The sequence below is a fragment of the Pseudophryne corroboree genome, chromosome 4 (assembly GCF_028390025.1).
Source record: "Pseudophryne corroboree isolate aPseCor3 chromosome 4, aPseCor3.hap2, whole genome shotgun sequence".
Taxonomy (NCBI): domain Eukaryota; kingdom Metazoa; phylum Chordata; class Amphibia; order Anura; family Myobatrachidae; genus Pseudophryne; species Pseudophryne corroboree.
The window spans coordinates 478,185,277-478,210,311 of record NC_086447.1 but is presented as its reverse complement, the minus strand read 5'-3'; the positions used below and the strand labels follow the sequence as shown (position 1 = coordinate 478,210,311).

Below are 25,035 nucleotides of genomic sequence, written 5' to 3'. Positions count from 1 at the left end.
AGTGCCTGCTATGCCCCCAGTGCCAGATATGCCCCCAGTGCCATATACACATGTCCCCCCCCAGTGCCTGCTATGACCCCAGTGCCTGCTATGCTCCCAGTGCCAGATACACATGTCCCCACAGTGCCTGCTATGCCCCCAGTGCCTGATATGCCCCCAATGCCTGATATGCCCCCAGTGCCAGATATGCACCCCCAGTGCCAGATATGCCCCCAGTACAGACACACATGTCCCCACAGTGCTCACCAGACCCCCCTCCCCCCGTTCCGCTCCCCTCCGCTCACCGCGCTGCTGCTGCTTCTCTATGGCGGCGGTGTCTCTCTTGAATTAGGCGCCGGTCCGGCAGCCAATCAGGAGCCTAACCTGTGGTCCGCGAGCACTGATTGGCTCACGGGCCGGCGCTGAATTGAAGCAAGACACCGCTGCCGGAGAGGCGTGTGTGTGTCTGGGGATTGGGGGCAGCGGTGGCCATGAGCCGGCCGAGCCGCATGCGGCGGATGAAAGAGCCGCGGGTTGGCCACCCCTGCAACAGGGGAACCTGCTGCACAAATTAATAACCTTGGACGATTGCTTTATGTACTAGAGAAAAAACTACTAGAGAAAAAACCTTGCCTGGCCAGCAGTAAGCGGTTGGTTATACCTACGTAGTGCCAATCATATTTCCTGTACTAATAGAACACATCACACCAAGGCAAACATAAATCAAAGTGCTTTTGTACACTGCTCATATAATTGTCTTTGTGAGAATAGTAGTGGCAACCCACCCCCATTTTCACCGCGCTGCCCCCACAGTCTGTCGCCACCCCTGTCTGGCCTATGAATACCTCTGCCTGATTGACATTGGTCGCGCAGGATGGGACCTGGATGTGCGCATTGGCTCTGTCAGTTTAACTATAGTACATAAAAAAAATTATTTAATATACAGTAGAGCATTCTGGAAGAAAGACATTAGTTTAAACTGTGCAAGATCATTTTAGATTATAGTTCTATTTATTATTCACCCATCAGATAAATGATCATGAAATGTGTTTTAAAACTGTACATTGCTTCTTTATAGCAGTAACTTTATGAAAAAGTTTTTTTTAATGCAGATACTTATTTTTAAATTAAATATGCCGGTCACTTTGATGTCTGACTTTGCATTCTAACTTTAAGATTGCGGGGGGGGGGGGAAGTATAAATCGTTCAGGGAATTATATTGGGTAGATTAAATGTCATGGCTTGACATAAGATTTGTGGCTTGAGCAGGCATCCTGTAAGAAAATAAGCCATAGATCAGACAGCCCTTAAGAAGAGATATATCTGTTTGGTGATATTTAGGAAATGTCAGTTATGAGTGATTAGTAATGCTGCTTATTTACATTAAATAACCAGTTATTGTGGCTGTGTATATTTGATGTTTAGTATCATTCTATACTTATCAAACATAATTTATATCAAATGAGTCACAGTGGTTTGAAATAGGCCATCTCTTTTTAGTGTGTCATATTTATACACTTTAGGGTTACTTGACAATCCTTTAAACTTTTATATCATAAGGCCTGTTGTCTGTGCTGACATTGAACAATATTTTTCCTTGTACTTTATTATGGTGCTTTGATGGTTTGTATTACGATTCCTATGTAAGTGTTCCATAACTTATATGTGTATTAAATTAACTGCATTATCGTACACAAACTTTTGGGTCACTGAAGGCAAAATAGAGGAAACCTATAACATTGGAGGTCATTCCGAGTTGTTCGCTCGTTATTTTTTTCTCGCAACGGAGCGATTAGTCGCTAATGCGCATGCGCAATGTCCGCAGTGCGACTGCGCCAAGTAAATTTGCTATGCAGTTAGGAATTTTACTCACGGCATTACGAGGTTTTTTCTTCGTTCTGGTGATCGTAATGTGATTGACAGGAAGTGGGTGTTTCTGGGCGGAAACAGGCCGTTTTATGGGAGTGTGTGAAAAAACGCTACCGTTTCTGGGAAAAACGCGGGAGTGTCTGGAGAAACGGAGGAGTGTCTGGGCGAACGCTGGGTGTGTTTGTGACGTCAAACCAGGAACGACAAGCACTGAACTGATCGCACTGGCAGAGTAAGTCTCGAGCTACTCAGAAACTGCACAGAGAAGTCTTTTCGCAATATTGCGAATCTTTCGTTCGCAATTTTGATAAGCTAAGATTCACTCCCAGTAGGCGGCGGCTTGGCGTGTGCAATGCTGCTAAAAGCAGCTTGCGAGCGAACAACTCGGAATGAGGGCCATTGTGTTTTTGTAGCACAGATAAAATTGTGGACACAGTGGTTCTGCTGTTGAAGTGGAATGATGCTAGACACCTCTCATTATGCAAAGTGAAATAAACATTTATTCCAGTGGTTTCCAAACTTTTTTGAATCACGGCGCCCTAGAATATCAGAATTTTTTTCACGGCACCACTAGGCCAAAAATTTCTTATTGAGAAATTAAGAAAGAAATATTACATTAAGCAGATTGCATTTATATGTCATCCTTCGGGTCAGTTGTGTGGTGAGGGACAAGATTTGCTTCTGTTTGGCCACATATTTTATGACTGGCAGCCACCAGCACTGGTTTTGCCTATTATATTGACCATAAGTAATTTGAATTGGTCCTGGACCACCAACCCAGGGCACCCCTGCAAGTGTCCCGAGGCACCCCAGGGAGACACGGCCCACAGTTTGGGAACCTCTGATTTATTCTGTGGTGTGCTCTATAAACGTTAACATCACCCATTGGTTTATCATTAGATCTACAACACAAACTGAGCAATGTATGAACAGCATAATGCTTGCCATCCCTTTTTAGCCTCTGCATGATTCCTCCACGTGATAACGGACATAGTGGGTTATTTAGATCTGGACGAAGCCGCGCGTTTGCACGCAGCGGCCGCATCCAGGTAGGGACCGTTTTTGGGGTGGCCGCGTGACGTCACACGCAGCCGCTCCGGAAAAAAATAAATGGTGGCCTCACACATTCTGGGTGGCCCCCAGCATGTTAGGAGATGAACGCAATATCTCTGAATAAGGTCCAGTCCTCACCTAGTCATTCCCTGGATGGGTGCCCCACTATTGTGACTGAGAAGTGCTAAAGAATGAAACGTAAGTAGTCTCAAGGCAAATAAGAAGGGGAGTTCAGAACTCCTTCCTGAAACGATTGTCTGAGATTTTTACTTTTCCGTGATCCATTATATATACCATGTGACCTGTACAACTAACTTTGCATACCCATGAAGCACCAGTTTAATAACAACACTAAGATTTGAATTTTCTAAAATAATTCCTGTTACATTGTGCTACATCCAGCTGCTTAATTGTAGAACATCAATCAATATATATTGCCACACAGTCCCCTATATGCAAAAAATAGCATCCCAAAACATCCTTTATGTGAGATGAGCCCCATATCTTACAATGGGCCTCGTTTCTGCCGAAAGTGAGTAAAGGGCCCCCTGCTGCCATACACTGTATATTGGTCGCACTATACAAGGAGCCAGGGCCCCCTGCTGCCCTTCACTGTATATTGGCCGCACTATACAGGGAGCCAGAGCCCCCCTGCTGCCGTTCACTGTATTTTGGCCGCACTATACAGGGAGCCAGGGCCCCCCTGCTGCCGTTCACTGTATATTTGCCGCACTATACAGGGAGCCAGGGCCCCCCCTGCTGCCCTTCACTGTATATTGGCCGCACTATACAGGGAGCCAGAGCCCCCCTGCTGCCGTTCACTGTATATTGGCCGCACTATACAGGGAACCAGGGCCCCCCCTGCTGCGATTCACTGTATATTGTCCGCACTATACAGGGAGCCAGGGGCCCGCCCTGCCGTTCACTGATTTTTATAGGGAGGGTTTACACACACACACACACACACACACACACACACACACACACACACACACACATACGTGTGTACACACATACTGTAGATTTAGCAAAAATGGTGACCGGCACTCTAAGGGGAGTTTACTATAAATTCATCACAGCATGTCGCCTAACACGTAGCATACAACATGTGACACACACAAACCCATGACATACTTACAAATGCACACTCAGCATATACACACACAGATGACACACACATACTTAAATACACACCCATAACACACAGCATGTATACATCTATAAAGACAAACAAAGTAGCATCCAAACACACAGCAGACAGAGCCGACCCACCCACACACACACACAATATACATACTTTATATTGTACACATCCCTTTCATAACAGCCACAATAATTTAATGAGGTCAGAGAGTGCTCACCCGGCATCATTTATAACAGACGCCCACATGCAGCATCCCTGATCCCCCAGGGCTCCACCACCACCTCCGGCACCCCCTCACTGACATGCTGTATGGTGCGTGTTCAGCGTTAGCGTGTACTACCTGCAGTCACTCAGTAGACTGCATCGGACGCGGCCAGCCACCCGGGAAGGGAAATGTCTGCTGCCGCGACCCGCCCGCCACTGCAGACTGCACGCACTCACTCACCAGCTCCGCTCCAGTATCCAGGCGTGCCTTCTCCTCTGCTGCTCTGCGTTCCTTCTCCTCCAGACGGCGTGGTGCGGAGCAGCGTGACGTGACGTCAGTCGACTGCATCCGCACATGATCCTCTGCAAACTGCTGACTGTTAAACTACGCCCCCCCCGGCAGAAGTGGGCGTGGCTAAAAATGATCATGACCCACCGGTGTAACCCCCGGAACCCTGGCAGGCCAGTCCGAGTCTGTTACTTGTACAGCTTGGCAGCTTGTCCTTTCCTAACAGTCACCCACTAGTGGAAATCACTTCAGTGGAATCACAAACTGCGAAAAGTAATGTATTGGCACACTCACAATTTATAATGAAGATATGAAAAGGACCGAAAACATTTATTTCTCATACGTCTTGGAGGATGCCGGGGTCCATTTCATGACCATGGGGTATAGACTGTTCCGCAGGAGCCATGGGCACTTTAAGACTTTTCAAGGGTGTGAACTGGCTCCTCCCTCTATGCCCCTCCTCCAGACCTCAGTTTTAGAAATGTGCCCAGGCAGACTGGATGCACTCCAGAGGAGCTCTATTGTGTTTCTCTGAAAAGACTTATGTTAGGTTTTTTTATTTTCAGGGAGAACTGCTGGCAACAGTCTCCCTGCTTCGTGGGACTGAGGGGGTAGAAGTAGGAACCAACTTCCTAAAGAGTTTCATGGCTCTGCTTCTGACTGACAGGACACCATTAGCTCCTGAAGGGAACTGAACGCTAGCCGTGCCTAGATGCTCACTCCCACAGCACGCCATCACCCCCCTCACAGAGCCAGAAGTCAGAAGACAGGTGAGTGTTAGACAGATCTTCAATCAAGAAAGTGACGACTAAAGGTACCACGCGGCTGGCGGGAGCGCAGCGCGCCATGTTGCCCACACATATAAGGCACTGCAGGGCGTGGGGGGCGCCCTGGGCAGCATGAAACCTATGGAAACTGGCATAAATAAGGGGCATAAGTTGCTGAGGCTCAGTCCTACCCCTGCCAGTATAAAAAATTACCTTATAAAAGCTGAGGAGAAACACGCCATTGAAGAGTGGAGCTTCCTCCTCAGTCAGCCAGTGCACTGCTCAGTGCCATTTTCTCTCTCTCCTCAGGCTGCAGAGACAACGCTGGTCGTCCTCCACTAATGAACAAGTATCAGGGTGCAAAACAGGGGGGGGCCACAGTGAATTTGGTGCTATATAATTGTGTGATTAGCATTATAAAAGCGCTGCATGTCAGTGGGCACTTTGTGTTCACAGACATTGTGTTACTGGCGCTGGGTTGTGAACTGGCAAATCCTATCTGTGTCCCTCTGACAGATTTTACTGTGGGTCTGTCCCCTATAAGTCCCGGAGTGTCTGTGGTGTGGTTGTGCACGTGTGTGACATGTCTGTGGCAGGGAAGCTCTTCCTCTGTGGAAGACATGTTAGATACACAGAGGTGTAATATGACACCAAGAGCCCGACTGGGTGAAAGGTTACATGATAGTGTGAATCACTACTGAATCTCATACAGAAAACTGAATATAATTTGTTGAAGATGTGATTTTTAATAGTTCTGCCTTTCATCCACAGGGACCCCTCTGGGTCACATACACATTTGCACAAGTAGTACAAACTGACACCAACATGGACTCTGATTCCTGTGTCGACACTAGTGAGTCCAGGGGAATAGGTCCTAAGTTAGCAAAAAGCATTCAAAACATGTTTTAGCTATAAAGGAGGTGTTAGAAGTTACGAAGCCCCCTCTTTTACCACAAGGAGAGGGTTTACTTTAGTAAAGAAGTAATGTAATTTTCCCTCCACCTCAGGAGTTGAACAGTCTCTTGGAGGGAGTCTGATTTAACCTGAAAAGAAATTTCAGATTCCCAAAAGGAATTCAGGCAGCTTACCTTTTTCCAAAAGGTGGGAGTCACCCCGCATTTTAGACAGGGCCCTGTCATAAAAGAGAAAAGGTGTTTCTCCCTGCGCCTGGAATGGCTTCACATAAGGAGCCGACAGACCGCAAGTGAGTGAGGTGATCTATTGATGTGGCCAATGGGACACTACTCAGGCCTACCATTGTCTGTCCATGGGTGAGTAGTGCTATTGAAAAGTGGTCAGAAATCTTGTCATTAGACATTGACACAATAGATGGAGACGAGATACTCCTCACGTTAGGTCATATCAAAGACGCTGCTGCGTACATACTAGAAACCATGAAATATATTGGTCTCTTGGGATCAAGAACCGCTACCATGGTAGTATCGGCTCGGAGGGCGTTGTGGATTCGCTAGTGGAATGCTGATGCAGATTCCAAAAGAAATATGGAGGCTCTCCCGTATAAGGGTGATGGGCTGGATGCGTTAGTCTCGGCGGCTACAGCACATTCTTGCCTTCTGCACCTGCACCAGAAAAAAAAAAAAGACACATCACTTTCACATGCAGTCCTTTCGGCCCAACAAATACAAAAAGGCCAAAGGTTCCCCCTTCTTTGCTGGTTGGGGAAAAGGAAAGAAGTCTGCAGCGTCTCCAGGATCGCAGGAGCAGAAGTCAACCCCTGCTCCTGCCAAATCTGCAGCATGACGCTGGGGCTCCCTTGCGGGAGTCTGCTCGGGTGGGAGCACGTCTGAAACTTTTCAGCCAAATCTGGATTCAATCTGGCCTGGACCCATGGGTCTCACAAATAGTGTCCCATGTGTACAAACTAGAGTTTCAAGACGTCCCCCCATTCCGATTTTTCAAATCGACTTTGCCAGCTTCTCTTCCAGGAAGAGAGGCATAAACAACGGCAATTCAAAAATTATGTCAGGATCAGGTCATTGTCCTGGTACCCTTGTCACAGCACAGAGAAGGTTTTTATTCAAACCTTTTCGTAGTTCCGAAGCCGGACGGCTCGATCAGACCGATTTTAAACCTGAAAAATCTGAATCTCTACCTGAAAAGGTTCAAGTTCAAGATGGAATCCCTGAGGGTAGTGATTTCCATGCATGCAGGCACCAAGGTTTGAGCCGCACATGGTAGTGAGGCATTTTTTTCAATTTCCACCAGGGGGGATTCTTATCTAGGCACAGCCCAACCATTCCTCCACTTTGTCCACAAACTCCAGGGACACAGTGGGAGTTAGCATTCATCTTTATCTTGACAACCAACAGCATTAGCTGAGAATATTTCAGGTGCCGAGTTAAAGGGTGTCTGTTTTCTTCCCTTTTTTCCTTTTTTGATTTAATTTATGACATTCAGTGCAACAAACACCATTTGCTTATCTGGAAAAACGGCTTCCCCTAATGCAATCTGAATGTATATTATGTATATGTTGTGATATCTAGCCATATTAATATCCAGTATATGTCTAAGATTTTTTTTTTTTTGCCTAAAAATGATATATCAATAGGAGTTTCAGATTGGGGAAACAGACATCTATCAGAATACTTTGTTTTTCATTGCACTGACTTGCATATATCCACTTCAGGGGACCAATCCCTGTTGGATTATCATAATTTTTTCATACTTTCTTATTCAGTATTACAACCAATAGAACACGATGGTGATAATTATTTGTATATCCAAAAACACAGCTTCCCCCGATAAAATCTGAATCTCTTGGATTTATTATTAATATTTTTTGTGATATTCAGCCACAGGAACATTGAATATATGTTTCAAGAAATCCTTTTCTTTGCTTAAATGTGATATAACAATAGATGTCACAGATTGGGGCAACCAACACCTATTAGAATACGGTATGTCTTTGTCATTGCACAGAATCACGTATATCTCATTCAGGGGATTAATCCTTTTCAGATTATCATATCCATATGATTTGCCTGGAGTAACTGTACACTGGAATTGATTACACATGCTGGTCAAACCGCACTGAGTATGCCCAACCTCGTCTGATCTTGGAAGCCATACACTGCAGGGCCTGGTCAGTACCCGGTTGGGAGACCACCAGGGAATACTAGGTACCGTAGGTATTTTTCTCTCACATCATTTGATTTTTTCCAGCTGTCTGTGCAGACCCAGGCATCGAATTTCCACCGATATTCAATCTTGATATTCTGACATGCGAGAGCTGAACCTAATGGAGCTAGTTTACTCCCACAAAGACTTTTTCAATTTAAAAATAAAGTAATTCTTTGGATTATCAAGGGAATAAACATATTTTCGCCCATCCAATTTTTATCGCCCAAAAATTGTAGCAATTATTTATCTATATTTGCCTTCTCCCTTTCTTTTTAAGTATATCTCAATAAAAGTTAAGCATTAATATACTCATATTTTCATAATTCATCATATTCTTATACTTTTTCAAAGTGTGCCCTGGAAATGGCATATAGCTGCTTTTTGTCTTTTGCTCTTACTTAAGACCACATTTTCCCGGTAGTGATTTCCAGTCTGGAGGAGGGGGACTTCATGGTGTCAGTAGACATAAAGGATGCTTACTTGCTTGTTCCCATTTATCCTCCTGACCAAGCTTATTTAAGATTCGCAGTACAGGGTTGCCATTACCAGTTCCAGACATTGCCGTTCGGACTCTCCACGGCACCGAGGGTGTTCACCAAGGTGATGGCGGAGATGATGGTCCTCCTTCGTCAAAAAGGAGTCAATATAATTCCTTATCTGGATGATCTCCTGATAAAAGCGAGATCCAGGGAACAGTTGGTGCAGAACATCGCACTCTCCCTGTCAATACTCCACACGGTTGGATCATGAATTTTCCAAAGTCGCAGTTGGAACCGACGACAAGATTGTCCTTTTTAGGGATGATTCTGGACACAGAAGTACGGAGAGTATTTCTTCCAGTAGAAAAGGCTCTAGAAATCCAGAAAATGGTCAAACAAATATTGAAACCAACAAGCGTGTCGATCCATCAATGCATTCAATTGTTGGGGAAAATGGTAGCGGCCTTCGAGGCCATACAGTTTGGCCGATTTCATGCCAGAGTATTCCAGTGAGACCTGTTGGACAAGTGGTCCGGATCCCTCCTACACATGCACCGGAATAATCCTGTCCCCCAAAGCCAGGATTTTGCTCCTGTGGTGGCTACACAGTTCTCACCTACTAGAAGGACGCAGGTTTGGGATTCACTACTGGGTCCTAATAACCACGGATGCAAGTCTCCGAGGCTGGGGAGCTGTCACACAGGGGGAAAGCTTCCAAGGAAAATGGTCAAGTCAGGAAGCCTGCCTTCACATAAACGTTCTGGAATTGAGAGCAATTTACATGGCCCTTCTACAAGCGGTACATCTTCTTCAAGATCATCCCGTGCAGATCCAGTCGGTCAATGTAACAGCAGTCGCGTACATAAACAGGCAAGACGGAACAAAAAGCAGAGCGGCAATGGCAGAGGTGATAAGGATTCTCCTCTGGGCAGAAAGACATGTAAGAGCTCTGTCAGCAATTTTCATTCCAGGAGTGGACAACAGGGAAGCAGACTTCCTCAGCAGACACTATCTCCATCCAGGAGAGTGGGGCCTACACCAAGAAGTCTTCGCAGAGCTGACAAGTCTTTGGGGAGTTCCTCAAGTAGACATGATGGCATCTCGTCTAAACAAGAAGCTTCAGAGATATTGTTCCAGGTCGAGAGACCCTCAAGCAATAGCAGTGGATGCACTGGTAACCCAGTGGGTGTTTCGGTCGGTATATGTTTTCCCTCCACTTCCACGGATTCCAAAAGTTCTCAAAATAATAAGAAGAACAAGAGTTCGAGCATTCTTCATTGCCCCAGACTGGTCAAGGAGGGCTTGGTATCCAGATCTTCAGGAGTTGCTCATAGAAGATCCTCTGCCTCTTCCTCCTCGAGAGGACCTACTACAGCAGGGGCTGTGTGTGTATCAAGACTTACCATGGCTACGTTTGATGTCATGACTGTTGAGCGCCGAATCCTAGCCCGAAAGCGTAATCCCAAGGATGTCATCCCCACTCTTATTCAGGCCAGGAAAGGAGTAACGTCTAAACATTACCACCGTATTTGGAGAAAATATGTGTCTTGGTGTGAATCCAAGAAGGCTCCTACGGAAGAGTTTGAGTTGGGACGTTTTCTCCATTTTCTGCAGGCTGGTGTGGATGCGGGCCTTAGATTGGGGTCAATCAAGGTCCAGATTTCGGCCTTATTAGTTTTCTTTCAAACATAATTGGCTTCTCTTCCAGAAGTTCAGACCTTCGTGAAAGGGGTTTTACACATCCAGCCTCCATTTGTGCCTCCAGTGGCACCATGGGACCTTAATGTGATGTTGCAGTTCCTTCAATCGAGTTGGTTTGAACCTCTACAGGAGATAGAGTTGAAGTTTCTCACTTGGAAACTGGTGATGCTTTTAGCCTTGGCATCCGCAAGGCGGGTGTCTGAGTTGGGGGCCTTGTCTCACAAGAGCCCTTACCTGATCTTCCATGAAGATAGGGCGGAGTTGAGAACTTGCCAACATTTTCTTCCGAAGGTGGTTTCATCTTTCCATATAAACCAACCTATTGTGGTGCCAGTGGCTACTGACACATTCACTGAGTCAAAGTCTCTAGATGTGATTAGGGCTTTGAAGATTTATGTCGCTAGAACAGCTCGGATACGGAAAACAGAGGCTCTGTTTGTCCTGTATGCTCCCAACAAGATTGGGTGTCCTGCTTCCAAGCAGACCATTGCGCGCTGGATCAGAGGTACGATTCAGCACGCTCATTCTTCGGCTGGTTGCCGTTGCCGAAGTCGGTGAAGGCCCATTCTACTGGGAAGGTCGGCTCGTCCTGGGCGGCTGCCCGGGGGGTCTCGGCATTACAACTTTGCCGAGCAGCTACTTGGTCAGGGTCAAACACTTTTGCTAAATTTTTATAAGTTTTACACTTTGGACGATGAGGACCTCAAGTTTGGTCAATGGGTGCTGCAGGGTCATCCGCACTCTCCCGCCCATACTGGAGCTTTGGTATAAACCCCATGGTCATGAAATGGACCCCAGCATCCTCTAGGACATATGAGAAAATAGGATTATAATACCTACCGGTAAATCCTTTTCTCCTAGTCCGTAGAGGATGCTGGGCGCCCGACCCAGTGTGTACTTTACCGGCAGTTTTGTTCAGTTAGTTACACAAGTTGTGTTACATTTGTTTTCAGCATGTTGCTGTAAATGGTTCATGCCTGTTGGCGTGTGTTATGTTGAATGCCATGTTGTGCGGCATGGTTGAGGTGTGAGCTGGTATGATTCTCACACCGTTAGTATAAATGTAAATCCTTTCCTCGAAATGTCTGTCTCCCTGGGCACAGTTCCTATAACTGAGGTCTGGAGTAGGGGCATAGAGGGAGGAGCTAGTTCACACCCTTGAAAAGTCTTAAAGTGCCCATGACTCCTGCGGAACCATCTATACCCCATGGTCATGAAATGGACCCCAGCATCCTCTACGGACTAGGAGAAAAGGATTTACTGGTAGGTATTAAAATCCTGTTTTTGGAATGAAACCCCTATTACATTAATTGGTGATTACTATCAACATTGGGTGTGCTACCAATTACAGCAATAGCATATACACTGCTCAAAAAAATAAAGGGAACACTTAAACAACACAATGTAACTCCAAGTCAATCACACTTCTGTGAAATCAAACTGTCCACTTAGGAAGCAACACTGATTGACAATCAATTTCACATGCTGTTGTGCAAATGGAATAGACAACAGGTGGAAATTATAGGTAATTAGCAAGACGCCCCCAATAAAGGAGTTGTTCTGCAGGTGGTGACCACAGACCACTTCTCAGCTCCTATGCTTTCTGGCTGATGTTTTGGTCACTTTTGAAAGCTGGCGGGGCTTTCACTCTAGTGGTAGCATGAGACGGAGTCTACACCCCACACAAGTGGCTCAGGTAGTGCAGCTCATCCAGGATGGCACATCAATGCGAGCTGTGGCAAGAAGGTTTGCTGTGTCTGTCAGCGTAGTGTCCAGAGCATGGGGGTGCTACCAGGATACAGGCCAGTACATCAGGAGACGTGGAGGAGGCTGTAGGAGGGCAACAACCCAGCAGCAGGACCGCTACCTCCGCCTTTGTGCAAGGAGGAACAGGAGGAGCACTGCCAGAGCCCTGCAAAATGACCTCCAGCAAGCCACAAATGTGCATGTGTCTACTCAAATGATCAGAGGGTGGTATGAGGGCCCGACATCCACAGGTGGGGGTTGTGCTTACAGCCCAACACCGTGCAGGACGTTTGGCATTTGCCAGAGAACACCAAGATTGGCAAATTCGCCACTGGCGCCCTGTGCTCTTCACAGATGAAAGCAGGTTCTCACTGAGCACATGTGACAGATGTGACAGAGTCTGGAGACGCCAAGGAGAACATTCTGCTGCCTGCAACATCCTCCAGCATGACCGGTTTGGCAGTGGGTCAGTAATGGTGTGGGGTGGCATTTCTTTGGGGGGCCGCACAGCCCTCCATGTGCTCGCCAGAGGTAGCCTGACTGCCATTAGGTACCGAGATGAGATCCTCAGACCCCTTGTGAGACCATATACTGGTGCGGTTGGCCCTGGGTTCCTCCTAATGCAAGACAATGCTATACCTCATGTGGCTGGAGTGTGTCAGCAGTTCCTGCAAGACGAAAGCATTGATGCTATGGACTGGCCCGCCCGTTCCCCAGACAAGAATCCAATTGAGCACATCTGGGACATCATGTCTCACTCCATCCACCAATGCCACGTTGCACCACAGACTGTCCAGGAGTTGGCGGATGCTTTAGTCCAGGTCTGGGAGGAGATCCCTCAGGAGACCATCCGCCACCTCATCAGGAGCATGCCCAGGCATTGTAGGGAGTTCATACAGGCACGTGGAGGCCACACACACTACTGAGCCTCATTTTGACTTGTTTTAAGGACATTACATCAAAGTTGGATCAGCCTGTAGTGTGTTTTTCCACTTTCATTTTGAGTGTGACTCCAAATCCAGACCTCCATGGGTTAATAAATTTGATTTCCATTGATAATTTTTGTGTGATTTTGTTGTCAGCATATTCAACTATGTAAAGAACAAAGTATTTAATAAGAATATTTCATTCATTCAGATCTAGGATGTGTTGTTTTAAGTGTTCCCTTTATTTTTTTGAGCAGTGTATAAACAGAAGGAAAGAGAGGGCTGTATTGTCGGTGCACAAAAAGATGTGGTAATATTCCTATTCTCTTAAAATGTATCTTTTAATTGTATTTGTGATTAAGATGATGTGGAATTACTTCACACACACTAATCAGAACCGCAGCGAAACACAGAGGTTAAAAATTAAAAAAAAAATTGTCATTTTTAACCTGTTTCGCTGCAGTTCATTTTAATCAAAAATACAATTAAAAGTAAAATTTTAAAAGAATATGAATATTACCATATCTTTTTGTGCACCGAGAATACAGCCCTCTTTCCTTCTGTTTATGAATCACAAACTGCTAAAGTTCTATCCACATGAACACTGGATCCTGCATTCACTGTTTCTCAGAAACTAGACAAGTATAAACTCGCCTGAAATTATTCCTTCATGATTGGAGTACAGTTGTCTTACAATTATATTTATTTGGGTTTGTGTTCTAAGGAGATTGTCCAACCCTTGATATAGTTTAAGATTTGTCTATATCTGTTGCTAAAATAGATTATTAAATTGATTTTCATGCACTCTCTTTGCTGATACAGTTATCGCATTAATTGTTATTTGTTTCTTGGGCAAATTAGAGTTGCCTTTTGGGACCAGCAACAATCTGCCAATGCTTAAGAGGATTATCCTTTCTAATTAACTATATTATACTGTTTTATGTTTATTGAACTTGAGCCTAATTTTTTTTTAAGCATATAATATGTGTGACTATCTTGCTGAGAGCTCATGTATACGCTTTTGTATGTATATTTTAGCTGTAAAAGAACTGCAGAAGGAGTCAGATACTTACTAGCCTAACCCTACATAAAATAGGTCAATTGTTAATTAAATATTGGTGATTTAACAGTAATTTTTTTTTATTTGGCAGATTCTCATTGTCTTTCTGCTTTCTATAGGATGTGGTTTCTTTATAATTTGGGCGACCCTCTTCCGATGTGGTTTGGACATAATGATATGGAATATAACGTTTCTGGTTCTCAATTTTATGCATTTTATATACCTGGTGTACAAGAAAAGACCTGTGAGTACTGCCTGTAGAAATAAATAAGTTTACCTTGGTAATATCCGTGATTTGGGGGGTCATTCTGAGTTGATCACGCGCGAGCTACTTTTGCAGCCGTGAAAACGCATAGTGGCCGCCCACTGGGGAGTGTATATTTGCTGTGCAAGGGTGCGATCGCATGTGCAGCCGAGCGGTACAAAATGAGTTTGTGCAGTTTCTGAGTAGATCAGAACTTACTCTGCCCTTGCGATCACTTCAGCCTGTCCGGTCCCGTAATTGACGTCAGACACCCGCCCTGCAAACGCTTGGACACGTCTGCGTTTTTCCAAACACTCCCAGAAAACGGTCAGTTGACACCCATAAACGCCTTCTTCCTGTCAATCTCCTTGTGAACGGCTGTGAGAATGGATTCTTCGTTAAATCCATCGCACAACAACGATCCGCTCTGTACCCGTACGACATGCCTGTGCATTGCGGTGCATGCGCAGTAGTGACCTGATCGCTGCGCTGCGAAAAACAGCAGCGTGCGATCAGATCGGAATGACCCCCTAAGTGCGTTGAGTCCTATTGGAGAAATAGGGCTACATAAATAAAATTATTATTGTTATTATTTGAATATAGAAAAATAGTTCTCTATACTATATTAAGGTGGATGGCACCGTTATACAGTATATGCTGGTGTATAGGTATTGCACTAGTGTACAGACAGTCCTAAAATGGAAAGATCACACAGTATATGTCCTGACAAATGACAGAGACTCCATATTTTTAAGGAGATTTATTATTGTAAATGAACCACTAGGCCTTTAAAATAATAAAGCCTAACATCAGGGTTTTGGAAAAACAAAAGTTACTGCCATGTGTACAGAGTGTTGTTTTTTTATCCAAATGGTGGCGAATACAGTGTCTTTGGTAACTAACTGCGTGTTCCAAACTATCTATTCTACTTGTCTTATAGAGCCACTCTGTATACATTTATAAAATGTTATTTGTGACTATTGCTCATGTTTATATTGTTCACATGGCTTTCTTTGAAAGTGGTAGATTTCATGACAATAGTCACATCATTACAGTCGGCACAATTTTTGACTTCTGTATCTGGTCACATGGCTGACATTGACCATGTCAACTTTGCGAATGTTGTCATGGTTCAACATGTCGATATCCTCAGAATGTCAATGTCTAAACTGTGAAATGTCGACATTTTCAGAATGCCGATGGTTGGGGTAAGGCTGAAGGAAGGGGGGGGGGGAGTAGGATTAGACACTAGAGGTAGGGTTAGGGATAGGGACAGCCTCTCCTCAAAAACTGCAAATCACATGACTGCAGGGACCCTGAAGGAAACACTAGAGCAACTAGGTAAGTGACTTCCGGGTTGACATTCTATTATTTCAACATTTCATCCATGTATCTGATGCATATTGACATAATAAATGTTGACCTAACATATCACACCATTTGATTTCATATTTTATGATGTAATTTCTTAGACCTAGTTAAAACTGTTACGGTTGGCGGAGAGAACCATTCCCCTTAGCTGAGATACAGGACAGTGAGGACAGAGAGAGAGAGGGGAAGGGCGCTGTCTAAATAAATAAACAACTTTATTTCTGTGACAGAGAGAGAAGTGGGGTCAGTATTAACCACTTAACTGACGATTTATTTCGGCAAAAACCGCTCCAAAATTGTTTTTTTATTTTTTATTCATGACTTAGGTGAAGAACATCAATTTAACCCTATCCCAAATGATTTTAGTAAAAAAAAAAAAAAAGGAAAAAAAATAATAATATATTTTTAAATATTTTTTCCAAACATCGATCGGGAACATCGCGACCATCGGAAACATTGCGGCTTTCATTTTGAAAGCCGGGACAGCCTGCATGTATGCAGGGGGGGTCTGGGGGGCGGCTTGGGAGGGTTCATTTACTCTCCCCAGCGGCTGCCATTGTCTGCAGCCGCTGGAGGGGGGGATCCTGCTGTGCTGACCGATCATCAGTGATCAGCAGCACGACAGACACAGGGGGAGAGTGCAGGGAGGCAGAGGGACCGTCCAGTCCCTCTGACAGCAGCAGCAGAGGGAAGTTTATCTTCCCTGCCGCTGCTAACACTCTCTATCTGACTGGTCGCATCCTGTGCACCAGGTCAGATAGAGCACTTGCAGGCATGGTCGCATCAGCCAGGCAAATAGTTAAGAACATGCTTGCCACTCGTTTATCCACAGGCTGTAAATTTCCTGTTGCCGTATAGCAAATCCATGTAAATGTAAAGAGAAGAAAAGTGATGCTGGTTGCACACTCACCAGTTCTATTCTCACAAAAGCTAAATGCAGAATATCAAAATTCTGTACAGGAGAGATGACCTAATTGGCCAGTGGCGATAACCCACTGTAATTGAGTTTTATAATACGAAAGTATTGCAGAAATCCTAAATAGGATACCCTAGAACAGTGGTTCTCAAACGTGGTCCTCAGGACTCCAGACAAGCTAGCAGGTGCACAAGGGAATTATCAAATGTCACATTTGAAAGAACCGCTGGCTTAGTATGAGATACATATGATATCCTGGTGGATGGGATGCCGGTGGTCATAAGACCGACACCAGCATCTCCCTTCCTGCAGCCAGTAGCGGATCTTGCTGCGGGCACACAGGATTTTTGCCTGGGGCGCCGCCTTCCGGAGGGTGCTTGCGCCATCCGGAGGGCGCCGCGCCATGGCAAGATCCTCTACTGTTGGTCAGTGCCCCCCGGTGCTGTGCGGCACTGTTAAGGAAACTAGACGCTACCCGTCTAGTTTCCCGTCATGGAGAGGACCTTTGCTGTGCGGTGCGCGATGACGTCATCACGCACCGCACAGCATTGTGGGACTGGTACATAGACGCTAGGGGTCATAATTGACCTCTAGTGTCTATGCTGTGCTATGGGAGAGACGTCATGACGTCTCTCGCATAGATCCGAGGAGCGGCGCCGGCGGAGGTCAGCAGCGGGGATAGTAAGTATTATTTTTTTTTGGGGGGGGGGATTTTTTTTTTGCAAGCGGCGCTACTCTATAGGGGGCCCAACTCTACAGGGGGCACAACTCTACAGGCAGCGTAACTGACCACGCCCCTGTATGAAGCCACGTCGCTATTTTCGCCCAGGGCGCCACAAGGGCTAGAACCGGCCCTGCCCGCAGCCTAACCCCCCCCGCCACACACACACAGCCTAACTCTAACCCTTCCTGGGGGTGCCTAACCCTTACCCCCCTCTCTGCAGCCTAACCCTAGCCCTCCTTTCCCCACAGCCTAGCCCTAAACATCCCCCTGCAGCCTAAACCTACCCCCCACCCATGCAGGAGTCCCAGCCAGAGCTGGATCGGGATTCCGGCATTCGGGATCCCAGCGCCGGCATTTCGATCCATGTCGAGATGCCGGCATCGGTATTCGGAGCAGTATTGGTATTCTGGCATCAGCATCCCAACTGCCCGGATGCCGAACGCTGGCATACTGATCGTTCCCCTTAGTGCAAATTATCACCTAAGAGAGGCACTCCTCAACGTAATATATCCTCAAAAGTGACTTTCACAAGTCTCTACAATAGATTGGCTAAACATGTTCACTGGTATGACCATAGCTCTTTACTCTAAAGTGTTGTTAAATATATATAGTTGTTAGTAACAACAACTTGTTACAGACCCTTGGTGTGTGAATATGTAATATAAATGCAGAGTTAGGGTTTGTATTTAATTGCTAAAAAACAGTGTATATAAACTATAGGATCTAGAAGTGAGAAGTTATGTGGCAAAGTGAAAACAGTGGTTCACTATTAACTCTCATTTTTGATACAGATATAGCGTTGTGCTTGCAACATGTCACAATTGAACCATAATTTTGTTAGAGAATTTCTGAATTAAGGAGAAGTGTGGACTTGGTGTGTAGTGCGTAATAGGAAATGAATACGAGATTGGAAAATGCCTACACTTATTGAGATGAAAGGAAACAGGCATTGGGAATTTCATGCTTAGAATGGACAATGCTTTGAAGTTTCAGAGAATGGAGATTGAATAGTATACGTGTGCCATATTCTGATATAGGACTGATGCAAGCTCATGAAATTTGCGTCAGTGTCCCTGGACATTACTGGTTTGCATGAATTGATAAATATACAATCAGTACTGCTTCCACTTGCTGTGGTCACTGGTCAATAATAAATGCCGTAGATCGGTCAGCATAGCGAAATGTTATGGTTAAAAATACGTATATAGGAAAACTTAAAGTGCTCTAAGATAGAAAAGTGCTGAGATTAAAAAATATCTCCACTTCGATGGGTGCAAAAACTACGGATAAGTTGAAATTCGTTCAATTTTCAATTTTCAAGTAAATTTATTATGTACACATTTAAATAATTCAAGCCTACAATTAATGGCTACTGAAAAACTTCCAATTCTCGGTGTTCTTTCTGGTATATGTCTCTATTGTAAATTTTTTGTATATGTCTCACACTTTGCACCTTCAGATATCCTTATGTGTCACAGGAATTATTCACAAATACTTAGATTTATGATAGGACCAGGGGTTAATGAATATACCAGTTAGTGTGCCCTGGATTCACTGTTCTATATCACCCAGGCAGTCACTCCCGTTACATAGCCATATCAGCAATAGTATATGAGACAGTTTGATTACAAAAAGTCTTAATCACGGAGTGTGTCCTTCTATTGTGTGTATACCAAATTCACAGGGATTATTGCCTCTACCCCGCCTAGGCAAGAAAGCAATTATATCTTAGCTGGGGTTGATTGTGTAGTTTATATAAGATGCAATTGGTAAATGCTTCCTATTCACAGTAGGATGAGCACTGAAAATATTTATGACTGTAAGGTATATGGGTGGATGTACTGCTGCGACAGATACCCAGTCGGTATTTGTCCACCTATTTCACCTAGTCTTATATTAAACCAGGTAAATACATGCTATGAGGATAAAGTGCATGGCATTATATGGATAAACATACTAAGTAAACATCAAATGAGTCAAATATTTTTCCATTTCCATACAGCAATTCTATCTCTAAATGTAAAAGCCCTCATCAAATAAATTGAGCAGGGAGCATTTGAAATTAGCTCAATCGGCATGTATTGCAGCAGCATATGTGTTCACCTATTGATCCTATGCTGGTATTTTTTACTGCTCTAATAAGCATTTAATATATTCAGTATTGTCAGTGCCCCAGAGACACAAACGATTATGGTTCACAAAAATAATTGTTTAATTGATCGCTCTTATCAATCATATACTGGTATTTCTTTTACTCCTATAATGAACACCTGGTATAATTAATATAATCAATATCCTGGAAAACACATGTGGCTGAAGGTTACAAAGGTGAGAGTATTGTTACGGCATATACTATGTCAGCATTCATTTGTTTATCTGGCATATCTATGCCTGCCGTTAAACAATACATCAGATCTTATATACACCCAATTTAAAGTAGACATAGTACACGAGAAATTAGGAGACTGAGAACACGCTGCAGTGGCACCTATGGAATCGGCATTTGTCCGATTAACGGGTAATCCCGTTTAGCCGTGCAGCAGTCCAGCTCCCTATTATCTATGGAGTTTAACAGATAAAGTAGTTAATGCAAAGACATCTCAGTGGAGAAAGATGCCGATGCGCGCATTTCGCATATAGCTTTGTCGAGGCTCGACAAGTGGAGATATTTTTTAATCTCAGCACTTTTCTATCTTAGAGCACTTTAAGTTTTCCTATATACGTATTTTTAACCATAACATTTCGCTATGCTGACCGATCTACGGCCTCTTAATGTAATAATAAAAGTTATATTTTAATTGACTCCCCGTGCACCTTACTTGTACAACCCCATTCTCTTTTGTCTGTATTATGTGTTGTTAATTGGTTGTCCTAGGTAGCACCCCCAAGATTGAGGTATATGAATCCCTAAGGCATATATTGGGGTCATTAGAAGTGATCTTTCTCACTTCAATATCTTCTAACATATATAATTTGAGAGTGCGGATCTCTTTCGTAGTTTTTGTTGTCTCAATAATAAATGCTCCAGATCCCATTATTAACATCTAGTAGATTATAGATTTGACAAAAGAAGCATGAGGGCACTGGAGCTCTTATCTTCTGTGTGCAATACTGAATTCTCTTTCTTTGAATTGCAGATAAAAATAGAAAAAGAGCTGAAAGGTATCTACCATAAAATGTTTGAACCACTACATGTGCCTCCTGAATTATTTAACAGACTCACTGGCCAGTTTTGTAATATTCAGACACTACAGAAGGGCCTGACATATGCTGTAGAAGACAAGACATCTGTTGATGATCGCTTAAGTATACTGCTGAAAGGAAAGTAAGTGGTTTATGTTAGTCATGTGTAGTCTATAGTCTAAAGGCCCATATAGACGGGCCGATGCAGGAGAGATGTGTGCTGAGCGAACCGCTCAGCACACATCTCTCCCGCCGCTCAGCACAGCGCGATCCGTGCTGGGCGTGCGGGGGGAGACGGGGGGGCCGCTCACTTCACCCAGCGGGTGAAGTGAGCGACGCGCTAGATTGGCCTGCACGGCAGGCCAATCTAGCAGCAGTGATAGTGATGCGCGGGGCTGCGCATCGCTATCGCTGTAAGGGGTACACACGGAGCGATCAGGTTTATATTCTAAGCAATCTAGTCAGATTGCTTAGAATATCGCTCCGTGAGTACCCCCCTACATTTGTACAATTTGATAAGTTATTGCTTATTATCACGATGTAATAAAACGGCTCCTATGAATTACTGATTCTGTGAAATTTGTTCTTTCTTGGTATGCATAAAGAAATCTGCTTGTGGTACTTGTTAATAACCCATACTCTAACGACAGGATGTATCGGCGACTGAATTTTCTAGAGATGCGGGATGTCAGCCAAACGCTGATGTTTTTTAATGGGGCAGTCATTTACAAGGCAAAACCATGCTTTGTAAATGACTGTCGCTTTAAAAAAAGGTCCATGTTCGGCCGACATCCTGCACCTCCGGCAAACTTGGATGCCATTACATCCCGTCGTTATTTGTAAACCGCTTCTCGCAAGTTAGGTATTTTAACATGTATACACATGCCAGTAGCAAAATGCTAAGCTAATATTTCCATTTGTCTTTTTTTGTTTTACATCAATCATTTCTATTGAAACATTCCAAGGGGTGGGATACAGAAAAGAAAAGGGGAAGGGGAGGGAACACAATAATACAATTCAAGGAGTCTCATGCACAGTTTAGTAAACATAATACATAGAAAAAGCAGAAGTAGCAATGCTAACAAACATAAAATCACACAAAAGTAGTTAAGAGGGTCAAGTCTGTGGAGGTTCATTGAGGCTGACAGGTAATCATTCTATTGGGAGGAAAAGAAGAGCCAGTACCAGTGGTGGTTTTTACATATGGGCTGCAGCCCCAGGTAAAATCCGCCACCAAGCTCACAGTTAGTGAAGCCAGATTGGCTTTACTTTGACTGGCAGTGACTTCCTATTGAAAGTCCTACCAGCCAGGCACAGACACTACAGGCAGTCCCTTTGGAAGGGGTTTCCTCCCTCTGGGATTACCAGACCGGGCTGCGATTAACAGAAAGCTGGCTTCCTGTAGTGAGCCAGCTCCCGGCCTTGTCAGCCAATAGCTGGCTTCTATGGGCTGCAGCCGATGCAGTCCATAGAAGCTGTGGTTTTTGCGCATACGCAATACTGTCACTGCTGCTGTGCTTCCGCCGCGTCTGTGAACCTGTACATAGTACACCCAGTCGGTGGCGGAGACCCGGGAGCATCGCCAGCGGCAGCCCTCCTCCTCCACCAAGGTAGGAGCCGCCACTAGCCATTTGAATCATGGCACCCTAGAGTATCAGCATTTTTGTTATGGCACTCCTAAGCCAAAAGTTTCTCTTTGAGGAACTCAGAAAAAAAATATGAAATTAATATTAATTTCTCATACGTCCTAGAGGATGCTGGGGATGCTTCAAGAACATGGGGTATAGACGGGATCCGCAGGAGACATGGGCACTTTAAGACTTTAAATGGGTGTGAACTGGCTTCTCCCTCTATGCCCCGCCTCCAGACTCCAGTTATATTCTGTGCCCAGTGAGACTGGTCACACACTGAGGAGCTCTACTGAGTTTCTCTGAAAAGACTTATGTTAGGTTTATTATTTTCAGGGAGACCTGCTGGCAACAGGCTCCCTGCATTGTGGGACTGAGGGGAGAGAAGCAGACCTACTTCTGTGAGTTTAAAGGCTCTGCTTCTTAGGCTACAGGACACCATTAGCTCCTGAGGGTCTGAACGCTAGGTACGCCTAGATGCTCGTTCCCGGAGCCGCGCCGTCAATCCCCTTGCAGAGCCAGAAGTCAGAAGCCGGGTGAGTAGAAGAAGATCAGAAGACTTCAGTGACGGCAGAAGACGGCTTTTGAGGCACCGTGCAGCGGCCGCGCTGCGCGCCATGCTCCCACATACATATTGGCACTGCAGGGTGCAGGGGGGGGGTTGCGCCCTGGGCAGCATAAATCCTCAAATAGCAACTGGCAAGAGTGTATACAGTGCCTGGGCACTGAATACAGACCCCCGCCAGTATAAATATGTGAAATTAAGCGGGACTGAAGCGCGCCATTAAGGGGGCATGGCTTAGCCCTCACAGCTCTGACCAGTGCCATTTTCTCTTCACAGAAGCTGCAGAGACGCTGAGCCTGGCCTCCCACATTACTGTACAAGTAACAGGGTGCAAAACGGGGGGGGGGGGGGGGGGGGCACTAGAGATTTGGTGCTAATTTGTTGAAATTAATTGCGCTAACAGGTCCGGACAGTATATTACTCGCTTCAGAACCGGGTCAGGCGCTGGGTTGTGAGCTGGCAGAACTCCCTCTGTGTTTCTCTAACAGGCTTTGCTGTGGCTCTGTCTCCTATAGCCCCAGTGTGGTTGTGGGTGTCGGTACGTATTTGTCGACATGTCTGAGGCAAAGTGCTCTTCCCAGGAGGAGGCTGGAGTGGGGACAGAAAAGACTGTGGGAGTGACCGTGTCGGCACCGCCGACGGCTGATTGGGTAAATATGTTGAGTGTTTTGAATACAAATGTGGCTCGGTTGAATAAGAGATTAGATAAATCTGAGTCTAAGAACCAGACATGGATGAAATCCATGGAGGATGCATTGTCACAAGCTCAGACCCCTTCGGGGTCACAGAAACGTGCATTTACCCAGATTGCAGATACAGATACCGACACGGACTCTGATTCCAGTGTCGACTGTAGTGATGCCATATTAAATCCTAAACTGGCTAAGAGCATTCAGTACATGATTGTGGCGATCAAAGAAGTATTGCATATCACAGAGGACCCTGCTGTTCCTGATACAAGGGTCTGTATGTTTATAGGAAAGAAGCCTGAGGTAACGTTTCCTCCCTCTCATGAACTGAACGCTCTTTTTGAAAAGGCTTGGGAAAATCCTGACAAGAAGGTACAGGTTCCCAAAAGAATTCCGGTGGCATATCCGTTTGCCTCTGGGGACAGGGAAAAGTGTGAGTCAACCCCCACGGTGGACAAAGCTCTATCGCGTCTGTCCAAAAAGGTGGCGCTTCCGTCTCCTGACATGGCAGCCCTAAAGGATCCTGCGGATCGTAAGCAGGAAAATACACTAAAATCCATTTATGTCACTACAGGTTCGCTACTCAGGCCTGCCGTGGCTTCGGCATGGGTGAGTAGCGCTATTGAAAAGTGGGCAGATAACTTGTCATCTGAGGTAGATACCCTGGAGAGGGATAGCGTGCTTTTGACTCTGGGTCATATCATGAACGCTGCAGCATATTTAAAAGAAGCTGCAAGGGATATTGGCCTTTTGGGATCAAGAGCCAATGCCATGGCAGTCTCTGCTAGGATGGCATTGTGGATTCATCAATGGAATGCTGATGCTGACTCTAAGAAGACTATGGAGTCTCTACCATTTAACGGTAGTGTCTTGTTTGGTGACGGCCTCACTAACCTGGTATCTATGGCTACCGCGGGTAAGTCATCATTTTTACCTTATGTTCCTGCACAACAAAAGAAAACGCCCCACTATCAGATGCAGTCCTTTCGGCCCAATAAATACAAAAAAGGACAAGGGTCCTCCTTCCTTGCTGTGAGAGGAAGAGGAAAGGGAAAAAGGCCACAGGCTGTGGCAAGTTCCCAAGAGCAGAAGTCCTCTCCGGCTTCCACCAAATCCACCGCATGACTCTGGGGCTCCTCTGTGGGAGTCCGCACCGGTGGGGGCACGTCTCATACTCTTCAGTCAGGTCTGGGTGCACTCGGACCTGGATACTTGGATATTAGAAATAATAACCCAAGGGTACAAATTGGAGTTTCAAGATGTGCCCCCTCACCGATTTTTCAAATCGGCCTTGCCAGCTTCTCTTCCAGAAAGGGAGGTAGTATGCACTGCAATACTAAAGCTGTGTCAAAATCAA

The 25,035-nt window shown here is 45.1% G+C and overlaps 1 protein-coding gene across 2 annotated transcripts in view; it reads left to right on the top strand.

The window, feature by feature from the left end:
• BVES (blood vessel epicardial substance) overlaps positions 1–25,035 on the top strand; it is a 168,719-nt gene that overhangs the window by 89,507 nt on the left and 54,177 nt on the right. For both annotated transcript variants that reach the window (XM_063917048.1, XM_063917049.1), the window contains exons 3-4: positions 14,478–14,602; positions 20,751–20,938. In XM_063917048.1, the coding sequence (XP_063773118.1) occupies positions 14,478–14,602; positions 20,751–20,938 (313 nt within the window). The remainder of the gene's footprint in view (positions 1–14,477; positions 14,603–20,750; positions 20,939–25,035) is intronic.